The sequence below is a fragment of the Epinephelus moara genome, chromosome 18 (genome assembly GCF_006386435.1).
Source record: "Epinephelus moara isolate mb chromosome 18, YSFRI_EMoa_1.0, whole genome shotgun sequence".
Lineage (NCBI taxonomy): Eukaryota > Metazoa > Chordata > Actinopteri > Perciformes > Serranidae > Epinephelus > Epinephelus moara.
Window position 1 is genome coordinate 35,350,064 of NC_065523.1, and position 19,346 is coordinate 35,369,409.

General features: G+C 41.0%; 1 protein-coding gene across 1 annotated transcript in view; it reads right to left on the reverse strand.

The window, feature by feature from the left end:
* Window positions 1-1,706: 1,706 nt before the first annotated feature.
* The window catches only part of LOC126405468 (protein Hook homolog 2-like), a 35,083-nt gene continuing 17,443 nt past the window's right edge, over window positions 1,707-19,346 (reverse strand). The window contains exons 11-22 of the mRNA XM_050069218.1: window positions 17,604-17,805; window positions 17,331-17,441; window positions 15,507-15,594; window positions 14,727-14,793; window positions 12,141-12,278; window positions 11,364-11,451; window positions 8,452-8,486; window positions 8,278-8,360; window positions 8,081-8,184; window positions 6,525-6,632; window positions 6,371-6,442; window positions 1,707-6,128 (exon numbers count right to left, since the gene is read on the reverse strand). Coding sequence (XP_049925175.1) covers window positions 6,000-6,128; window positions 6,371-6,442; window positions 6,525-6,632; window positions 8,081-8,184; window positions 8,278-8,360; window positions 8,452-8,486; window positions 11,364-11,451; window positions 12,141-12,278; window positions 14,727-14,793; window positions 15,507-15,594; window positions 17,331-17,441; window positions 17,604-17,805 — 1,225 coding nt within the window. The 3' untranslated portion in view covers window positions 1,707-5,999. The remainder of the gene's footprint in view (window positions 6,129-6,370; window positions 6,443-6,524; window positions 6,633-8,080; window positions 8,185-8,277; window positions 8,361-8,451; window positions 8,487-11,363; window positions 11,452-12,140; window positions 12,279-14,726; window positions 14,794-15,506; window positions 15,595-17,330; window positions 17,442-17,603; window positions 17,806-19,346) is intronic.

Consider the following 19,346-nt stretch of genomic DNA (forward strand, 5'->3'; position numbering starts at 1 on the left):
CGGACGACATACTATACTATGACATTTTTATCATGATTTCGAACGACATACTATACTATGACATTATTTCATGATTTCGAACGACATACTATACTATGACATTTTTATCATGATTTTGAACGACATACTATACTATGACACTATTTCATGATTGTGGACGACATACTATACTATGACATTTTTTCATGATTTTGGACGACATACTATACTGTGACATTTTTTCATGATTGTGGACGACATACTATACTATGACATTTTTCATGATTTTGGACGACATACTATACGATGACATTTTTCAAGATTTCGAACGACATACTATACTATGACATTTTTATCATGATTTCGAACGACATACTATACTATGACATTTTTATCATGATTTCGAACGAAATACTATACTATGACATTTTTATCATGATTTCGGACGACATACTATACTATGACATTTTTATCATGATTTCGGACGACATGCTATACTATGACGTTATTTCATGATTTTGGACAACATACTATACTGTGACATTTATTCATGATTTTGGACGACATACTATACTATGACGTTATTTTATGATTTTGGACGACATACTATACTATGACTTTTTTTCATGATTTTGGACAACATACTATACTATGACGTTATTTCATGATTTCGGATGACATACTATACTATGACTTTTTTTTCATGATTTTGGACAACATACTATACTATGACTTTTTTTCATGATTTTGGACGACATGCTATACTATGACGTTATTTCATTATTTCGGACGACATGCTACACTATGACGTTTTTTCATGATTTCGGACGACATGCTATACTATGATGTTATTTCATGATTTCGGACGACATACTATACTATGACGTTTTTTCATGATTTTGGACGACATACTATACTATGACGTTTTTTCATGATTTTTAACGACATGCTATACTATGACTTTTTTTCATGATTTCGGAGGACATACTATACTATGACGTTATTTCATGATTTTGGACGACATGCTATACAATAACATTTTTTCATGATTTTGGACGACATACTATACTATGACGTTTTTTCATGATTTTGGACGACATACTATACTATGACAGTTTTTCATGATTTTTGACGTCATACAATACTATGACGTTATTTCATGATTTTGGACAACATACTATACTATGACGTTTTTTCATGATTTTTAACGACATGCTATACTATGACTTTTTTTCATGATTTCGGACGACATACTATACTATGACGTTATTTCATGATTTCGGACGACATGCTACATTATGACGTTTTTTCATGATTTCGGACGACATGCTATACTATGACGTTATTTCATGATTTCGGACGACATGCTATACTATGAAGTTTTTTCATGATTTTGGACGACATACTATACTATTACTTTTTTTCATGATTTTTAACGACATGCTATACTATGACTTTTTTTAATGATTTCGGATGACATACTATACTATGACGTTTTTTCATGATTTTGGACGACATACTATACTATGACGTTTTTTCATGATTTTGGACAACATACTATACTATGACGTTTTTTCATGATTTTGAACGACATGCTACACTAAAATTTTTCATACTTTAAGTTATATTTTTCATTATGATTTTTTTGTGTCAAGCACAAACTGGAGAGGGACCCACAAAGCAGACTCACAGACTCAGATAAAGGTGTAAGGTCTTTAATCAGGCACAAGAGTAATCAGTTACACAGGCAACGGTATCCAGACCAACAGGCATCAATGGTGGTCAAAGGTGAAGAAAGTCTGGCAACAAAGGAGGGGAAGACAGGGACCTAAATACTCTTAATACAGGGGAGGCAATAAGACACAGGTGAAACACAATGAGACACAGATGAAACACATTAGGACACAGGTGAAACACACTGAGACACTAAGAGGGCGGGGGCATTCATTCATTTTCCGTAAATTCTGTTGAGGGTCGCGGGGGGGCTGGAGCCAATCCCAGCTGACACAGAGACAGATAACCACCACTCACCCTCACACTTACAGACAATTAAGTGTCACCAGTTAATCTGCACTGGGACCTGGGAACCACTGGGAGAACATGCAGACTCCACACAGAAGGGCTCCCCCTTGTTCTTACATTTTTTTTAACCTTTTAACAGTTTTTTTTTTATGACATACAGTACTATTTTTTGAGTTTATTTAATGAGACTTTTAAAATCACATACTATACTATATATTTTGTGACATATACTATTTTTTTAATGACATACTTAGTATGATTTAGTCATTTAATCTCATTTAAAACACGATTTAAATGTTTTTTTAGTTTCTTTAATGACACTTTTTAAATCACACACACTATACTATGACTTTTTTTTAAAAACATACCTTAGCATGTTTTAGCACATTTATACCGTGACTTTTTTTCATGACATTTTTTAGAAGATTTTTTGGCATACTGTTATGATTTTTTTTATTTTTTTTTTACACTTTATACTTTTTTTTTATACAGTTTTTTATGACATACAATACTATGCTTCTTTATCACATGCTATACTATGATTTTCTTTGACTTTTGAAAATTATTATATTAAATAGGACTGTTGTATGACAGTCTCTAATCTCAATTATAGATTGAAATTTCTACGGAATAGTACGACAATTTTTTTGTTAATTACAATTCAGTTTGATACTTGAATCACATAAACATGTTGCAACATTACAACAGAAAACATTTCACCTTTTCTCTTTCATTGTATGATAAATCAGTATCAGCTGTTATCCACCACATTTGACCTGTTCCCTTCAGAGTTAATAGCCTCCAATTTACTGAACTAATTTCAGCTACATTTGAAGTTTAGGATACACTGAGAACACAGTTTACACAATGTGTCAAATTAAAAGCAATTAAACAGTTCAGTACTGTTTTTATCCATCATGTAAACCATTTTACAGGATTTTGTTTACTGATTAATTGTTGGTGAGACAGATTTAGGTACGCTGGTTATCAAGTGTTTGAGCCGTGCCTGTAGAGAGTGGTGTGATAGATGAACAATGCTCTCACATTTCACTCAAACTGTTCAGGCCGTCGCACAAAGGACGTGAGAAGTGTGACTCACCAGTTTGGCCTTTAGATCATGACATAATTAAAGTGTAACCACAGGACGGACCAAGGTGATAAAACCTGGGTCAGTCTTCTTTCTCAGATCCTTCTGGAGATGCCTTTGTAAATGTCTCAGTTGGGTAAACGGTTCTTCAGTTTACTTTAAATGTATTACAAAGAAAACACCAGACAACCATTTCTTATCTTACCATCCTGTTTATTTGTAGTGCAAAGTAGAGCGGACAGAGCTACACATCTTGCCTCAGATCCCTGTGTGACGTACGCTATGCTATAACCTACTAGACCATTACATGATACAAACAACCTAAATGTTGAACCCTTCAAGCCATGCAAATGTGCAGCAGAGATAGTGACATAACACCATAAATATAAACTCAAACAATGAAACATGAGTAAAAATAAAAATGTGAACACAACAGCAGGTTCTGGTCTGAGTGGTCCATAGCACAAACATTTACAGGAACTAAGAACAAGTCGTCAAAACAGCAGCTCTGATATGGGACAGACTAAAATAACATCTGTTGAAGGGAAAAACAAACCAGTAGTGAATGAAGGCAGAAGTAGTGTTGATGAATGTGCCATCTATTAGAGGCTTAACCTTCAAACCGCCTCCGACTTCCTGTCAGCAGACAGCTAAAGGATTCCAGCGTATTGATGAGCACATTTCCTTCCAGTTTGGTCAAACTGTAAATGAGGTGTAGCAGCGGTAAACAGCCATTAGCTGAGTCATTATCCTTATTAGTGTTTTCATCATAATGGACTCACATTTTGTGTTTCGGTTTTTCCAGTCTTTGTGATAAACTAGGAGGCGTTTAAAAGCCTAAAGTCACATCAGTCTAAAGTGGTGAGTGCAATTAGGTCCAGCCCACAACCAACACCCTGTTTTAATCTTTGGGAAGAGAATGAAAAAAAAATTCATATTAAGGGAGCATTATTAAGAAAAATCAGACGCAGGTGTCACGTTATCAGCAGCCATGTTAAGATACGGCTGCAGTAGACAAATTCTTCAAAGGAGAACTTTGTTATTTTTCAGCCTGAAGTCTTTTTTCCTGTGTTTTTGTGTCTGAGTGACTCATGGGAACAACAATGTTTGAAACAGGTCCAGTATTGAGTGAGAGCGCTGCAGCTAGTGGTGGAGGAACAATGTAATCACTCGAGGGAGGTGCGTCCTGTAAAAGTGTTTGTTTTTGCCCCTGACAGGCTCAGATTGTTATTAAGTGTCTCACAACCTTACAGAAAGGATCCTGACGAAAACTGAAACGTTCGTAATGGAGTCTTTTCTTTTCAGATAAATCTTTAAGATAAGAGTAAGAAATGCTTTCTGTACTCACGCCACGTTTTGTTGCGCTCAAATGAATTGCCCAACACATTGCGCCAAACATCTGCCCAACCAACGATATGCCTACACACAAATAGCATTTCAAACAGCAGGATTTCATGTTAACAGGCTACGATACAGTACTTGTTAAGGTTGCTTAGCAACCTCAGACGCAACCTGCCACCACACTCTTGAAAGCTGGCACAGAAAAGGCACAAAAGTAGCGCCCAGTGCTCGACCATGCATTTTCCAGGCGGTTATAGACGCGGCATGTGCGTGGCCTCTAACACAACAAACTCTTCCCAGCACTCGTCTCTCCAACTCATCATTCCATTGTTTTCTTTCAAGAACATGTCACCTCTCGTGAGTTTTTAGGACGAGACTTCTCGTTAGCAAGACTTGTACACAAATCAGATTGGAACAAACTTTTCATTTCTCTTCAGGGTCTTTTCCATAATGCTGTCAGACACTCACAGTAACAATCTGAGTCCGTCAGTGGCAAAAACAAACACTTTAAATGGCTGTAAAGTGACAAAGCACACCTGCTCTGAGTGGTTATACTGGAGCCTGTGCACTGCTGCCAGCTGCTCTCTCTCGATACTAAACAAGTTTCAAAAATCACTGTTCCCATCAGTTACTTAGACCCCAAAACATGGGAAAATAGTATCCAGGTTGAAAAATACTGCAGTTCCTCTTTAAGTAAAACCTTCTTGTGCCAAATGAGACGAGGAGACGGGGGCTGACACTGCAAATACTTCAGACTTCAGTCTCATCCATCGAGGGAGTATTTTTAGTTTTCAGTGAGGCACTAAACACCCCGACCTTCCAGGAAAGTGCTTTGGTGTTTCAAATAATTCTTATCATGAAAATTAAGCTTAGAGAAACTGATTCAAGTGAATACGATAGGTGAAAAAGACTAAAGCCACTAACACACCCTCACGGTCTTTACATCGCTTTGAGTTCCTTCTAATTAAAACAAAAAAGCTCAAACTCAGAACACATGGTCAAGACGACAAAAATAAAAGCTATGAGAAAATCCAAAACAAACACAACCAAGAAGATGTGCTGACGGCTGAGTGTTCAGTCTAAAGCCGGTGTGGCTTCATGTCTTCTTTAGCACTTACAGCAGTAAATGTAAAACCCCTACTAACTCCTCTCTGACTACATGTGTGAACTGTAAATCACATTAAATCCTACCGTATAACATAAAAGACAAAAAAAAAAAGGTTTAAAACATACCTTAAAGAAACAGGATCAAGTCTGTGAGGCTACAGAGGAAATAAAAGTCACCTTAAAAGGTGAGACAGCCTCTTTAATGACTCCCTCTACTCTGGTCTTCTGTTTCTGTGAGTTCACTCTGATTCTAACAGCAGAGTTAAAAAAGTCTCCTCCAGGGCTCCGCTGGGAAAATAAACATTTTCATACCATTAAGAGCCAGCAGGGGGCAGCAGCAGCATGACGAATACTCTGAGGTGCAGTGATCCAGTGAAGGCTTTAAGGCAAAGATACAGGTGACTGTGGATCACCTCGTCTTCTCTAGGCTTCTATCCAGCGTGTTGTCTCCTGTCTGGACGTCTTATCTCGGGTGGTGTCGCATCAGGCCTCTCCTGGCGTTGGTGGACTGCCTCTGCTGAGCGAGGAAGGACATGGCCTGGTTAGACGGCCCCAGACGCTCGCCGGACACTTGCTGATGATACGCCATCCCCTGAGAGAGACAGAGACAAAAGGAGGAGTGAAGAATCAGGTGTGGGTGTGAAAAACAATGCGTAGAGTCAGGACTTGTGTCTCATGCAAATCACTGACGTCCAGTAAAAATCCTTGTTTGGATTCAAATAAAACATAATAAAAAAATCATAAAATCAAAGGTGGCAGAATTGTTTCTAACTAGAGAGACACTACAGATAAAAACATAAAACACCTTCAGGCTGTCTCCATGTTTCCACTCACCATGTTGTACCAGGCAGTAATGATGAGTTTCTCCTCCTGGTCATGTCTGGCTCTGCTCTTCTCGTAGTCATGCTGAGGAGCAGATCATCGTGTGTTAGTGAGACTTAAAGAGCTGCAGTGAACTGCTTTGTTTCCTCATGTCAAAGGTTCGTACCTCCAGGTGCTGGATTTTTCTCTCCTTCTCTGTCAGCTGGTTCTTCAGAGCCTGGATGTCGGGAGACACGGGCGCCGGCTGCTGCTTGGGATCCAGGGTTTTGATCACCTGCACACACACAGGACGTTTATTAAAATATTACTCCACTCATTTAGTGTTGCACTCCTGAATCAAAGAGTTTAAAGCTTCATTTATAACATCTGAATTCAAAATTAACATCAGCAGGGTTATACTACTTGTAGAATTAAGCCCAGTTCAGACCAAAGAGTCGAGACGAGATGAAACCTTTTTAAAATGTGCAAAGAAAAGTTGCAGCGGTGTGAACTGGTCGGTCGGCTGATGGTGTCACCTGCAACTCAGCTGCTCAAATCACCAGCTGCTGCTTTTAAAGCACGTCACCTGTTTCTACGGCCAACTGGCTTGTAGTGAAGTCTGCTGGTCAAGTCAAAATGACCCCTTTCGACATGAAGGCGCAGCGGCTCTATACCGAGCTCCTCCCCCTATCTCTAAGGCTGAGCCCAGACACCCCACGGAGCAAACTCATTTTGGCCGCTTGTATCCGCGATCTCATTCTTTTGGTCACTACCCAGAGCTCATGATCATGGGTGAGAGTTGGGACGTAGATGGACCAGTAAATTGAAAGCTCCAAGAATTGCCACCCGGACCCTGGTAGGGTCTCCCAAGGCAAAGTGTTCCTAGGGGAGGGGCCAGACTAAGAGTTGTTCAAGAAGACCTCAATGAAATGATGCATTTGGGAAAAGAGTATCTTGCCCAGTATGGGGACACCAGGGTCCCCCTCTGGAGCCAGGCCTGGTGGGGGACCTCGCCAGTGAGCGTCTGGTGGCTGCTTGGGCTCAGCCTGAATGAATGACATGGAGCCGCCACCCTGTGGGCCAACCGCCCGCAGGGACTGGCATTGCGGCCGGGTATATTGGGGTGGGGACCTGGGCGTGCTGATCCCTGGTGTCACAGACTGCTAAAGACCGTGTAAGAAAGATAATTCTCTGATGTTCTGCATGAAAGTGTGGGTAAACTGTTTTGCACCACGTGCAACGTTGTGGTGGAGCACAAACAAAATGCAAAACATACTGAGAGAATCCCTGAAACACGCCGACAACAGACGAGACAAATCACCACGACAGAGGCTGCTGCATCAGGTCTACTGCACGTGCTCAAAGACTCAAGGTGAGTTAGATATGGTTAGGAGAAACGTTTTGTTTTTTGTTTTTCTCCTTTTTTTTTTGCAGTTTTCACTTGCTGCTTCAATTTCATTGCAAAAAACATCTAAAATCATCACAACCTGCATCACAAATTTTCAGAAAAGCTGCTGTGAAATCAGCACACTTGGGGGAAAAAACAGCCAGTGAAATCCTGGCAGGCCTGCTTGAGTATTTCATACAGCAGATTTCACAGAGCTCTGGAGCCACACAAGGCTTTACACAACTTTTTTTTCTCATGTGCAGTAGTACAGATTTTGATGTGTGAAAAAATAACCCTCATAGTTTCCTTTTAGAGCCATATGCTGAGGACAACATGTTCCGTTTAGGTGGACTGACCGTTCTCACCTTCTCCACATAGCGCTTGTATCGCTCCTCCATCTGCTTCATGTCCTCGTCCTTCTTCCGCAAGATCTCCTGGAGTTCATCTATCTTCTTCGCCACTGAGAGAGAGAAAAATAAGGACAGTGTTAAAATAGAGAGGAGAGAGTGGACACTGGCAGGTGCTCAGACAGGCAGAATATTACATGACTTACTGTTGCCGTCCACTTTGGGCTCAAGGTCGTCAATGACTTCTCTTTTCTTCTGGAGATCTGAGTGAGCTTCATGGAGCTTCTCCCTGCAGTAGCCACATGCCAGGAGTGTGTGAGCTCACTTTTGTTTGGGACTAACAAGGATAAATAGTCTGTAAGAAGCAGCAGAGTACTTACAAATGTTCCTCGAGCTTCTTCTTCAGTAAGGAGGACTTTAAAGAAGAAGAAAAAAACACACACATTAAAATCAAATCAAACACACAAGGCTTTTTAAAGGACACACACATACATAGACACAGTATAAGCTGCAAAAGTCAAGCTGGCAAAGAGTTAAATCACGGGCCAGGTGGACAGAGGGTGGGCCGTACTTACGATGGCCTGATTTTGGCAGAGTTGTTCGATGGGGGCAGGCACAGAGAGACAGACAGAGAGGGGCAGGCGTTAACAGTGAATCACCACAGCAAACATGGGTTAAAATCCCACACAACATAAATCAAAGTAGAACAAACAGTGCAGTCCTCGACAGCTGAGTGTTTAACAGTCATCTTCTAAATATACTCAAAACACCATGCACCTAGTTGATCAGGTTTTATGCGGAAACAAATGTAGGGATGCACCGATTTATCAGCCGAACATCGGTATCTGCTGAGAGTCGCCTTGTTGACTGCCATCGGCCTGTCAGCAAATCATATGACATTCACCAATGGCAGTGGCTGATATTCTTCTGCTGTGTCACATCAATTTTACTCGAGCAGGACTCGAGACTAACAGCATGGCATCATACAGAGGACAACAGAAAGACTAGCAGAGATCATCCCTGGGACGCTGCCAGGACGAAAGGACGCAGTGAACTCACTATGGATGCATCAGGGGGGACGCAATAGATGTATAAATACAACTGGACACAATTTCTTTTGAGAGTTGCTCAGCTGTACATGAAGCCAAAAAAGTTGCAAAGCTGCGTCCGCACTGTGAGGTCCATAGCGCAGGCGCACTCGAGACATCCACCGGACGAGTTGGCTACCTTTAGTTTAGCGCTCCTCTAACTTGAATGGGGATAAAATGATTAAACTGTGTGGCTCTTTCAGACTGTCAGAATGTTATCAGACCGAATGGATCAAACTCCGATAGTGAAACAACTCATTTTGCGTGGGTTGTGACGCTCATCACGTGACAGATTTAATTCCACTGTTTGTCCACTACAAAGATTATCGTCAAAGCACAGCGTGATCTGATAATGCTGAACTGTGAACAATAAATCTGTGCTGACATCTGCAGGAGAGCTAGTTAACATTAGCTGTTAGCAGCTGGAGGCCTGAGCTAACAGCTAACAGAGGTCACACTGTAAAATTGTAAAGTTTTGTTATGGCAAGAAACTTGATTAAATACAGCTGTTTGGAGGAGAAATTCGTTTACGATTTTATAGTAACATAAAACAGATATTTGAGAGGAATTATTATGTATTTAGAAAAAAGTAGGGATGTGTGCAATTAATTGACGAGTTGATTAATGTTGCCACCCTCGCCAGTCAGCTACTCATCGGATAAAGTTAAGAGAGCATGCATGACAGTTACCGTGTGAGCATGTGTAGATGTGTTTCTGAATGGGATGAGTTGGAACGTTAAACACTCAGTAAGAAACATGTTGTTTGTTCATTTTTATTTAGTGAGTTGTGACGTTTTATAGGACGTGTAATGTTCACAATGCACAGTGCGAAGTGTCACATGTTTCAGAGACATTTACAGTGCCGTTTGGTTATTGACAAATGTGATTAACATCTAATGGCTCTTTTAATATACACAATATCAACTATAATATTAAATTGTGCGAAATTTTAAGTGTTTTCTGGGCGTTTTCTTACTTTAAGACTAGTCGACTGATTTAAATGTAAATCAGTCTTCAGGAACATCCCTAATAAAAAAGCTTTTGAAGCATTTCTTTATGAGATGTTTTTCATGTGAAAGGTCAAATTAAAGGTTGTTTCATAAGTCTGTGTGATTGAATTTCATTCAAAAGGTAGTGTAAGAAAAGGGTGAATTATTTTTTATAATGAAGATATCTTTGCTGCTCTGGCACAAAAAGGGGGAATAAATAGCAACAAAAACAAACTGAACAACAACAACAACGTCAAAAACATCTGTATCAGCTATTGTTAGCGACTGTTATTTTAAACAAGGGTTCCTACAGCTTAAGGCAACATTAACACTTTTTAAGAAGTTTTTAATGCCTCTCAGAATTAAATTCAAGTCCAAAAAGAAAAACAAACAAACAAACACAAGTACCGAGATCGATTACGTAGCGTTAGGGACAATTTTACCCACGTATTTACTAGAGTTAAGACTTTTCTTGCCGGTTTTGTGTTTCTCACTCTGCCTAAATCCTCATCGTGTTGAGTTTAAAAAACATTTTGCATAAATACACTGAGACTCATTTGGATTGTTTCATAAGATAATTAGGAGGGAGTTAGTTTACTCATTTTCTACATTATACCTCAGAAAAAAACCTGAAACTGTCCCACACAAAGATAAATATTTATTAAAGATACTTTTGGCAAATAGCAGGAAAGCCATAACTCGAAAATGGTTGCAAGTTGAACCTCCAACACTGGCCCGACGGCTGGGGATTATACACGAACGATACTGTATGGAATACTGTATTTATTTATTTTAAGGCTCGAGCTCAAGGCTTGTCAAGCCATTGTGAAAGTGTGACAGTGTATGCCAAAATGTAAGTGAGAAAATGAACTGTGACTTGACTTTATAACACCCATGGCAACCTCCAAGTTAAAAAAAAAATCCTACTTCCAATGTCTTTGCATTTGAAAGACTGATTTAAGACATTTTACAGCCAATTAGGGCCTTGTCTTTAAGTAAATGAATTCAATGCTTTTTAGGACTTTTTACGGATTCGCAGGAACCCCGTTAAACATCAGTATTGGCCAAGAGTTTTACCATCGGTGCATCCCTGATAAAAATGTTCCCATGCACACTCTGTAAATAGTCTCTATATTACATGATTGTAGGAAACTATGATTCGTGATGAGGAGAGTTAAAACAAAAGTGGGAAGGAAGGTCTCCCGGCTGACTCACGTCCTCAGTCTTGCTGTCCTGCTCGTGGAGAGCTTTCTGGAGCTCCTCGATCTGAGCGCGCAGCTCTGAGATCTGCTGCTGGTTTAATCTTGGAAACAAACAAGAAGACAGGTTAGCAACAGAACGAGCGAAGAAAGACACAAGAAACAGAGACAATAATAAGTTAAAGGAACATTGTGGAGGGAGTAACAAACAAACGGGAGGTCGACGGTAAAGATGAAACACAAGGTTATGAAGTTGATACTGTGGGTGGAAGATGTATGCAAAGTATCATGTGGATCTGTGTACATCTGCTGCAGGCAGTGTTCATCTATTCCCCCAAGTGTGCTGCCTGGCCATTCACCGCTTTGCTCTCTACTGAGCATGCTCACTCCACTCCTCTCCTCCTGTTACTGTTGCTGAGGATGCTTCCCACACCCTGGGCCTGGTGTTGCATGGACAAACACACACACACACACACTCACACACACTCACACACACACGCGCAGTCCACCCACATGTCCACATGCCCACAGGCATGTAAACACACACACACACACACACAGTCAAGGGACAATCTGGCTTTCTGCTGTCTGTCCTCCAGTCCAGCCCACACAGCTCAGTTGAGCACACAGTCCAGAGGGTGAGTTGACATTTAGGCAGATATCACTCCTTCCGTCAGCCAAACAACCAGCTTAATGTCCAGGAACACACAATATGATGGCCTAGAAGGATTACTTAACACAACAAGAACAAGAACTTGGACTGCACATTGAGTACACACACACAAACCCCTACCTGTTCTGAGTTTCCAGGGAGTTCTTGCTGCGCTGAGCCTCCTCCAGCTCAGCCTGCACCTCCACTAGTTTCTGCCTGTAGGTCTCCTCCTGGACACACAGCATCTTGTTTTCACTCTGTAGACGCACCACCGTCTCCCTGTCCGAGGAACAGAACAGTGAGAGGAGAGGGGCAGAGGAGGTGAGGGGGTAAAGAAAGTGGAGGGCAGATATAATGGGTCAGAGAGTGGAAGAGGCGAGGAAGGTCTGCTGAGTTATCTGACAACGCCCCGACCAAATGTGCAGCGCTGCCATGTGTTGCTATTTCGGGGGCCAACTGCGCCTCAGACTATAGGAGATGAATATAGAGCAGGAGTGGGCTGCTGATAGTGACACAAATGCATGTGTGTTACACGTTTAGAATATAATCATTTACACTCAAAGGAATACTTCACCCACAGAACGACCATCTGTATGTTAGTTAATCATGACGAGTAGCCCAGAACGGACAAACCAAACACAAGCTCTACACAGGGGATTTGCATTTGTGTGTCAGCTACTGTAGTGAGTGTTGGAAAACCACAATTTTTTATCGTTAAACTGCTTTATCCAACGTTTTTAGTGGTTTAAATCACTGGGTCCGTTTGTTTTGGAGAGGAGGGAATCTTCGTGGATAATTCAACTCCTGGTAAAAAACCTCATGAACAATGAACACTTAAGGAATTCTAACTGGGAGAAGTTTCAGCTGGTTGTAAGTTCCAATCCTCACAGCCAGATGTCACTAAACCCCCTAAATCTTACACAGTGTTTCTTTATACGGTAACGTTTTAGCAAAAATGCTTGTGTTTGTTAAATTCTGAGCGTACGACTGGATAATTGACACTTGGATTATACTGCAGGAGTTATGTTAGAGTTTTTAAACAGATGCTTTGTTATAGTTTTGCCGTTGTTAAACGCGGTCCCCGATCAATCAATAAATTAACATGTAAACAGAAAAAAAAATTGGTCATTTTTTTGGTTTAGGCATCTGGGGCCTCACAAAGTTTGCTTACGCACAAAACGGGGCTTGAAAGTGGCATACACCACTTCCCACGCAAAGGTTGTGATTTATAAAAATAAACTTGGCGGGAGAATGTGCGCACCTGTAAGCAAACTCTGAGTCACGCGTGTGCACATTTTGGAGACACTGGGAAGTGGTGACGCAGACGGCGAGGTGGAGAAGTGGAGTCAGATTTTTATTGATGTCTAACACAAATTTAATGTCACGCTATATCCACCTTAGATCCACGTTATCATTGAAATTAAATCCAGCAGCCTTATTTTGCGCTTGGAGAGGGATAATTGTTTCATAAAAACGTTGTAAAATCCAACTCAAATCCTGAATTGAAATTCTTTCTAAATACGCATTTAATCCACACTGCCTCTAACGTCTCATTGTCCACTCTGTGAGCGCAGGATGGCGCGACTGCATGGAATATATTTATTTATTTAGCTAAATATTTCCAGTGCATTTATCATGTCTCGAAATACAGCCATTAAGCACAACCGTTACACTCATTTCATCAGCCCTACTTAGACATGTGCTGTTCATGACAAAACCGGCATGAAGAAACGTGTTCGCCTATTACACTTTCATCTTTGAATTGTATTTCAAATTACACGTTGTATTTTGGGACAGGGATACCACTGGTTCATGCTGTAATTCAGGCTGGGTGTCTGATCAGACTAATTGCCATAAACATATAAATACTGCGGTGCGTTTTTTTTCCTCTGTGACTGTCCGTGCAGTCCCACAGACACAGCTGACAGCATCAGCAGCGCTGATGTGTTGCCACTTTTTTTCCGCTTTCTTTTATTAGTGATCCTGCTGCTGTGGCCACCAAATAAAATCTTTCTACAGTCCTCCACCTCCCGTTAAAGGGTCTCAAGCTCAATCTCGGAGAAATTCCGTTTTTTGGTTCGTTTCTCACACCTGTCGCCGTGACTCACAACGAGAGAACACTCGCATGCCGGCTTATTTATATGCAGATCGCATTCATGAGGTGATTTGCATGACCACTTATGGTTGAACTAGGATGTGTAGAGGGCGGAATATGAGGCGGATCTGGGTGCGCACAACTCCAGGAGGTCTGTGATTTATAAAGAGAACATTGCGTGCAAGTGTGCGTGCGCACGGTTTTATAAATCAGATTATTTTTTGGCGCACGCCATTTTCAGCTTTTGGGCGCACGTCAACTTTTAGTATGAATCATAAGCACTCTTTTATAAATGAGGCCCCTGATCAGGATCCTCCTGGGCGCCTCCTGTTAGAGGTGTTCCGGGCACGTCCCACTGGTAGGAGGCCCCAGGGCAGACCCAGAACACACTGGAGGGATTACATATCTCATCTGACCTGGGAACACCTTGGGGTCCTCCAGGAGGAGCTGGAAAGTGTTGATCAGGAGAGGGACGTCTAGAATACTTTGCTCAGCCTGCTGCCCCCGCAACATGGCTTCGGATAAGCAGTTGAAAATGAATGGATGGATTTTTTTGGTGAAGTATTCCTTTAAGTTTGGCTCCTACGTACACATGTATTCCTCACACTACAGATACAGCATGACAAACATACTTGAGCTCAGTGGGCATGATCTCTGCAGCGAGGTTTCCTACTGTGACATCATTGTCACACAAGCCTCCTGCAACAAGACAGAGAGAGAGAGAGAAGTGTCAGTGGGTAACTAAATTAACTAAATTTAATTTAAAGGGTAACTTCAATATTTTTCAACCTGGACTCTCTTCTTTCATGTTTTTGTGTCTCTTTGACTCCAGGAAACAATTTTTGAAACTATCTCAGTCTTGAGGGAGAGCGCTGCAGCCGGCAGCAGTGAAACAAGCTATAGCGCAACAACTCTGGTCAGGCTGCCCTGTCAATTAACGTCTATATAAGTGCTTGTTTTTGCCACTGACAGGCTCAGATTATCATTTTAAGTGCCTGACAACATTACAGAAAGAACCCTACAGAGAAATTAAATATTCTTCTGTACCTTTCGCTTGTTTCAGTCTGTTCTGTGTTCAAGGAGAAGTCTCGTTCTGATATCTCACTGACTTTTTCACATTGCTTAAATCAGCTAAATATTCGGGCGTGACACTGAAAATCTTTAAGCTTAAAGAAAGATACAAATTTCAAATTTTGTTCACACCAGTAACTTGTGCAAAATAACACGGGAAAATAGGGTCCAGGTGAAAAATACTGGAGTTCTCCTTTAATGATCAGCCACCAAAACATAGTACTCAAAGTATGACTGGTGGTCCTTAAAGAGCATGCTGAAGTAAAATCTATTCTATCACAAGTGGAATTTTGCTTTTGATTATTTCACCATCTTGCAGTTCAGTTTGTGAATCGACTCACCAGTTCCACTGAGACACCTCTGTTGGACCTGTGCACACCTCAGTTCATCGTTTGTCTCTCGAAGTGTGTCTCTTTCCGAAATCAGACGCTAAAGAACAAAGCACATCGAAACACAAACTTCAGCTTCAATCAGGTTTCCATGTTAAAAAACCTTCTTGGCAATAACATGGTGTCTACAGGTATCAGACACAGATTTAATGCTTTTAAAGACTTTTTAAAGATCATCCTTATCCAAATTTAAGACTGATTTTTTTGGGACAAATCATCTTTTTCTTGCATTGTAGGTTAGGTATAAAGGGAAGTAGTGGTGGTTCTGTTGATTCAGCTTGATTCATTTTGACCAACAAGTAAATAAATAAATAAAAGATGGATGAATAAAATTAGATAAAATATTTGTGGCAAATAAGGCCTCACAAATTCAAATTTAAGACTATTACATGACGTTGAAGTCCTAATATTCATTAAATTGGATTTAAGACATTTTCAGACTTTTTAAGGACACTCTTAATAAACCGGATTCTGATTGATTGTTGCAGGGCTGGTGTTGCTCTGTCTTTACTTGAATGTCCAATAAAGGCTTAAATGCCAAAGATATACATTTATAAAAATCAGGGACCGGTTGCATTGAACACCTTAGTTTTCCCCCTAAGTATGACACCTAAGGCTTAATGTTCTCCTTAGCTGAGGCTGTGTGTCATCTGTCTGTGGATAATCTTGCAAACTACTGGACCAATCAGCCCAATATGTTTTGTGCACATTTATGACTGTATGCTCTAGGACCCCTCATCAATTCACATTTCCTTAAAAACCCGGAACCGGTTGCACAAAACACCTTAAGATTTCTTCTTCAGCATGACACTTAAGGCTTCTCTCACTGTAGGAAGAAACAATGAAAATGAATTCTAAGGGTGGGTTAGTTTTTTCATTTATCGCCATAAACTGGGTCACGTTGCAGTTAAGATCAGTCAGTTAAGTCAGAGGAACCTTAAGGGTTTTTGTTTTTTTTACCCTGTTTGGTTGCTAAGGTCTTTTGTGCAATGGTCTAGGGATTCCTTAAGACCAAGACAAGGAGAAAACCGTAAATACTTAGGGAAACCTTAAGAAGACTGAAGGGTGTTTTGTGCAACCAATTTTGTTTTGAGGGAAACCTTAACTGGAACTTTAATGAAAATCTTAACTTAAGGTGTTTTGTGCAACCAGCCCCTGATATTTAGAAAAAACAGTAATGCTCCATCAGGTTTTGTTGGACAAGCTGTGATATGGGCATGAAAATGGACTTAATTTAATTTCACATCATTAATAAAAAGGCAGTAATTAGGGGAAATCTGATTAACCACATGAGCCTCAAACCCTGTGGAGCGATGAGTTTCTTTTATCTGGACTCACACACTTCCTCCAAGTAGTACAAGTAAATGCACACTTCATGTCAGTACAGTATGTATTCCTTAATTACTCCCACGAGTAAGTGAGGACATTAATCACTCCTGTCAGATTGCAGGAGGTGTTAGAATTGACACAGGACGTGGGAGTCCACTGAAGAATAGTACGATATTTGCCTGGCAACAATTCCTCCTGCGGGGATGTGAGTCCTGTAATTACTACAACAAATGTTGATCCACACAGGACTGCCATCACTAAAATATATGAACTATATCACTGCATGCTGTCTATTAATATGACAGGGCTTCAGTGTGCGGCCATGATATCAGACAGAAGCTGTGCGCTGATAAAACAGCTCAGTAAGAGCTCTCTGTAAGAGGCACGTGTTCATTCTTTCCCCACCACAGCTGAACTTTTATTCTCTGACAATGTTCACCAACTCACTTCTTTCTCCTTTAGCAGTGCGTCATACTTGTCGTGAAGGTTCTTGTACTCAAACTGCCATTTCTCAGCTTTCATGGCCTCTGCTGAGTGCTTGGTGTGAAGCTCATGAGCCTGCAAGTCAGAGAGCATAGCAACAGTCTGCGTTGGCAAGAGCTCTCTGTAAAAACTGCAAGGTTTTCCAAACACGTGCACACACCAGACTGTGTTTAACATCGCTTGGACGTCAACACAGGAATAACTATCACTCCCTCCTCCTTTCAGCCCACAGCTTGCCTGTCTCTTGTAGGTGTCCAGCTGACTGCGGACAGCGTTGGCCCTGCGGAGCTCCTCCTCCAGCTCGCAGGTGCGCTGCATGTACACGGTGTTGCGCTCCTCCAGGAGGCGCACCTGTCTGCGCAGGTCTCCCAGATCCTCCAGCTTCCTCTTGTACGTCTCCACCAGAGCTTCGAGCTGGTTCACCCGGTCAGACGAGTGCCTGAGGGGGAGGAGAGGACAGTGTGGGAGGCGTTAAGTACCAGAACAGAAATATGACTTCTAGCTAAGTACACATCTACACGGATGTATTGTGTTTAACTATGAAAACCAACAACTCTGACGCAAGCCAGTGTCAATGCATGAAATTCATATTATCAACACAGATGTCAGAGAGGAGCTGAATGGACGTCTGTGTGTGGGCAGTGTGGGAGTTGTTTCTGAGAGTGTAAATTGATAATAGATGAACTACTGCTTAAAGGAGAAGGCTGGTGCTGTTCTACATTTTTAAATCCTGTGAAAAGATCAAAACAACGTGTTAGTTTGTCTCTCATTACTCTTCTACTGCTTTGTTTCTGCTAGTGAATATTTACAACACTAAAAAAATGTATTTGGGATTGATATAAATAAACAGCTGTGCAGTGCCTAAATACATGATAATAAAAGAACATCTTGTTCAGAGCAACAGTGAAGCTCACTGATGTGTTTTTAATAGTTTCTGTAACACAGAGGACTCACTACAGCAGGCTCTGCAGGGTTTCTACACATTTCCTCATTAAATTCCCAGACTTTTTGAGACTCAAACTTCAAAAATTCTCCGTAGATTCAAACCATATTTGACATCTGAATACAAATAGCAACTGTTGGCATGTATGTTGCATACTTTGTCAGTTTCTGACAAACCTGCAATATGCTTACTTAAGCTTACTCGAAGCGCCCAACCCAGGGGTCAACCCAAAGGACCCAAGGACGGGCTGTGGGTCAACCCACCCATCACTAGCACTCAGGTACTGTAGCTCAAACAAAGCAAGTGACATCATATCATGCTTCACACACAGAGATCTACACAATCAGCACAGTTTGAGGGTGGACACCCCAAATTAGTGTCATCAATTCAGTATCTGGCCAAATGTCTCCCCTTCTGTTCCTGAGATATGTTGGCAAGAGAAGTGTTTTTGGCTAACATTATGATGTCACAGTGAAGCTGACCTTTGACCTTTTGGATATAAGATGTCATCACTTCATCATTATATTCTATTTGACATTTACGTGAAGTTTTGTCATAATTAGTGTGAAAATTCTGGAGTTATGGCCAAAAACATGTTTTGTGAGGTCACAGTGACCTTGACCTTTGACCAATAAACTCTGATCAGTGTATTCTCCAGTCCAGGTGGACGTTTGCGCCAAATTTGAAGAAATGTCCTCAAGTTGTTCTGGAGATAACATGTTCATGAGAATGAGACGGATGCAAGGTCACAGTGACCTTGACCTGCGACCACCAAAATCTAATCAGTTTATTGTTGAGTCCAAGTTACTAAAGAAATTCCCATGGTGCATTTCTTAGATATCGCGACCACGAGAATGGGGAGGACGGCAGATGGTTGGATGGACAGACAACCTGAAAACATGCCTTAAGCTGCGGCTATCGCTCATGCGGAGGCATAAAACATTAAAAATTCAATTTTAAGTATGTCTATGTAGCCATGTTGATTCACTGTGTCCATGGAAACGACAATGAACACAGCCATAGGGGTATCCTTGTAC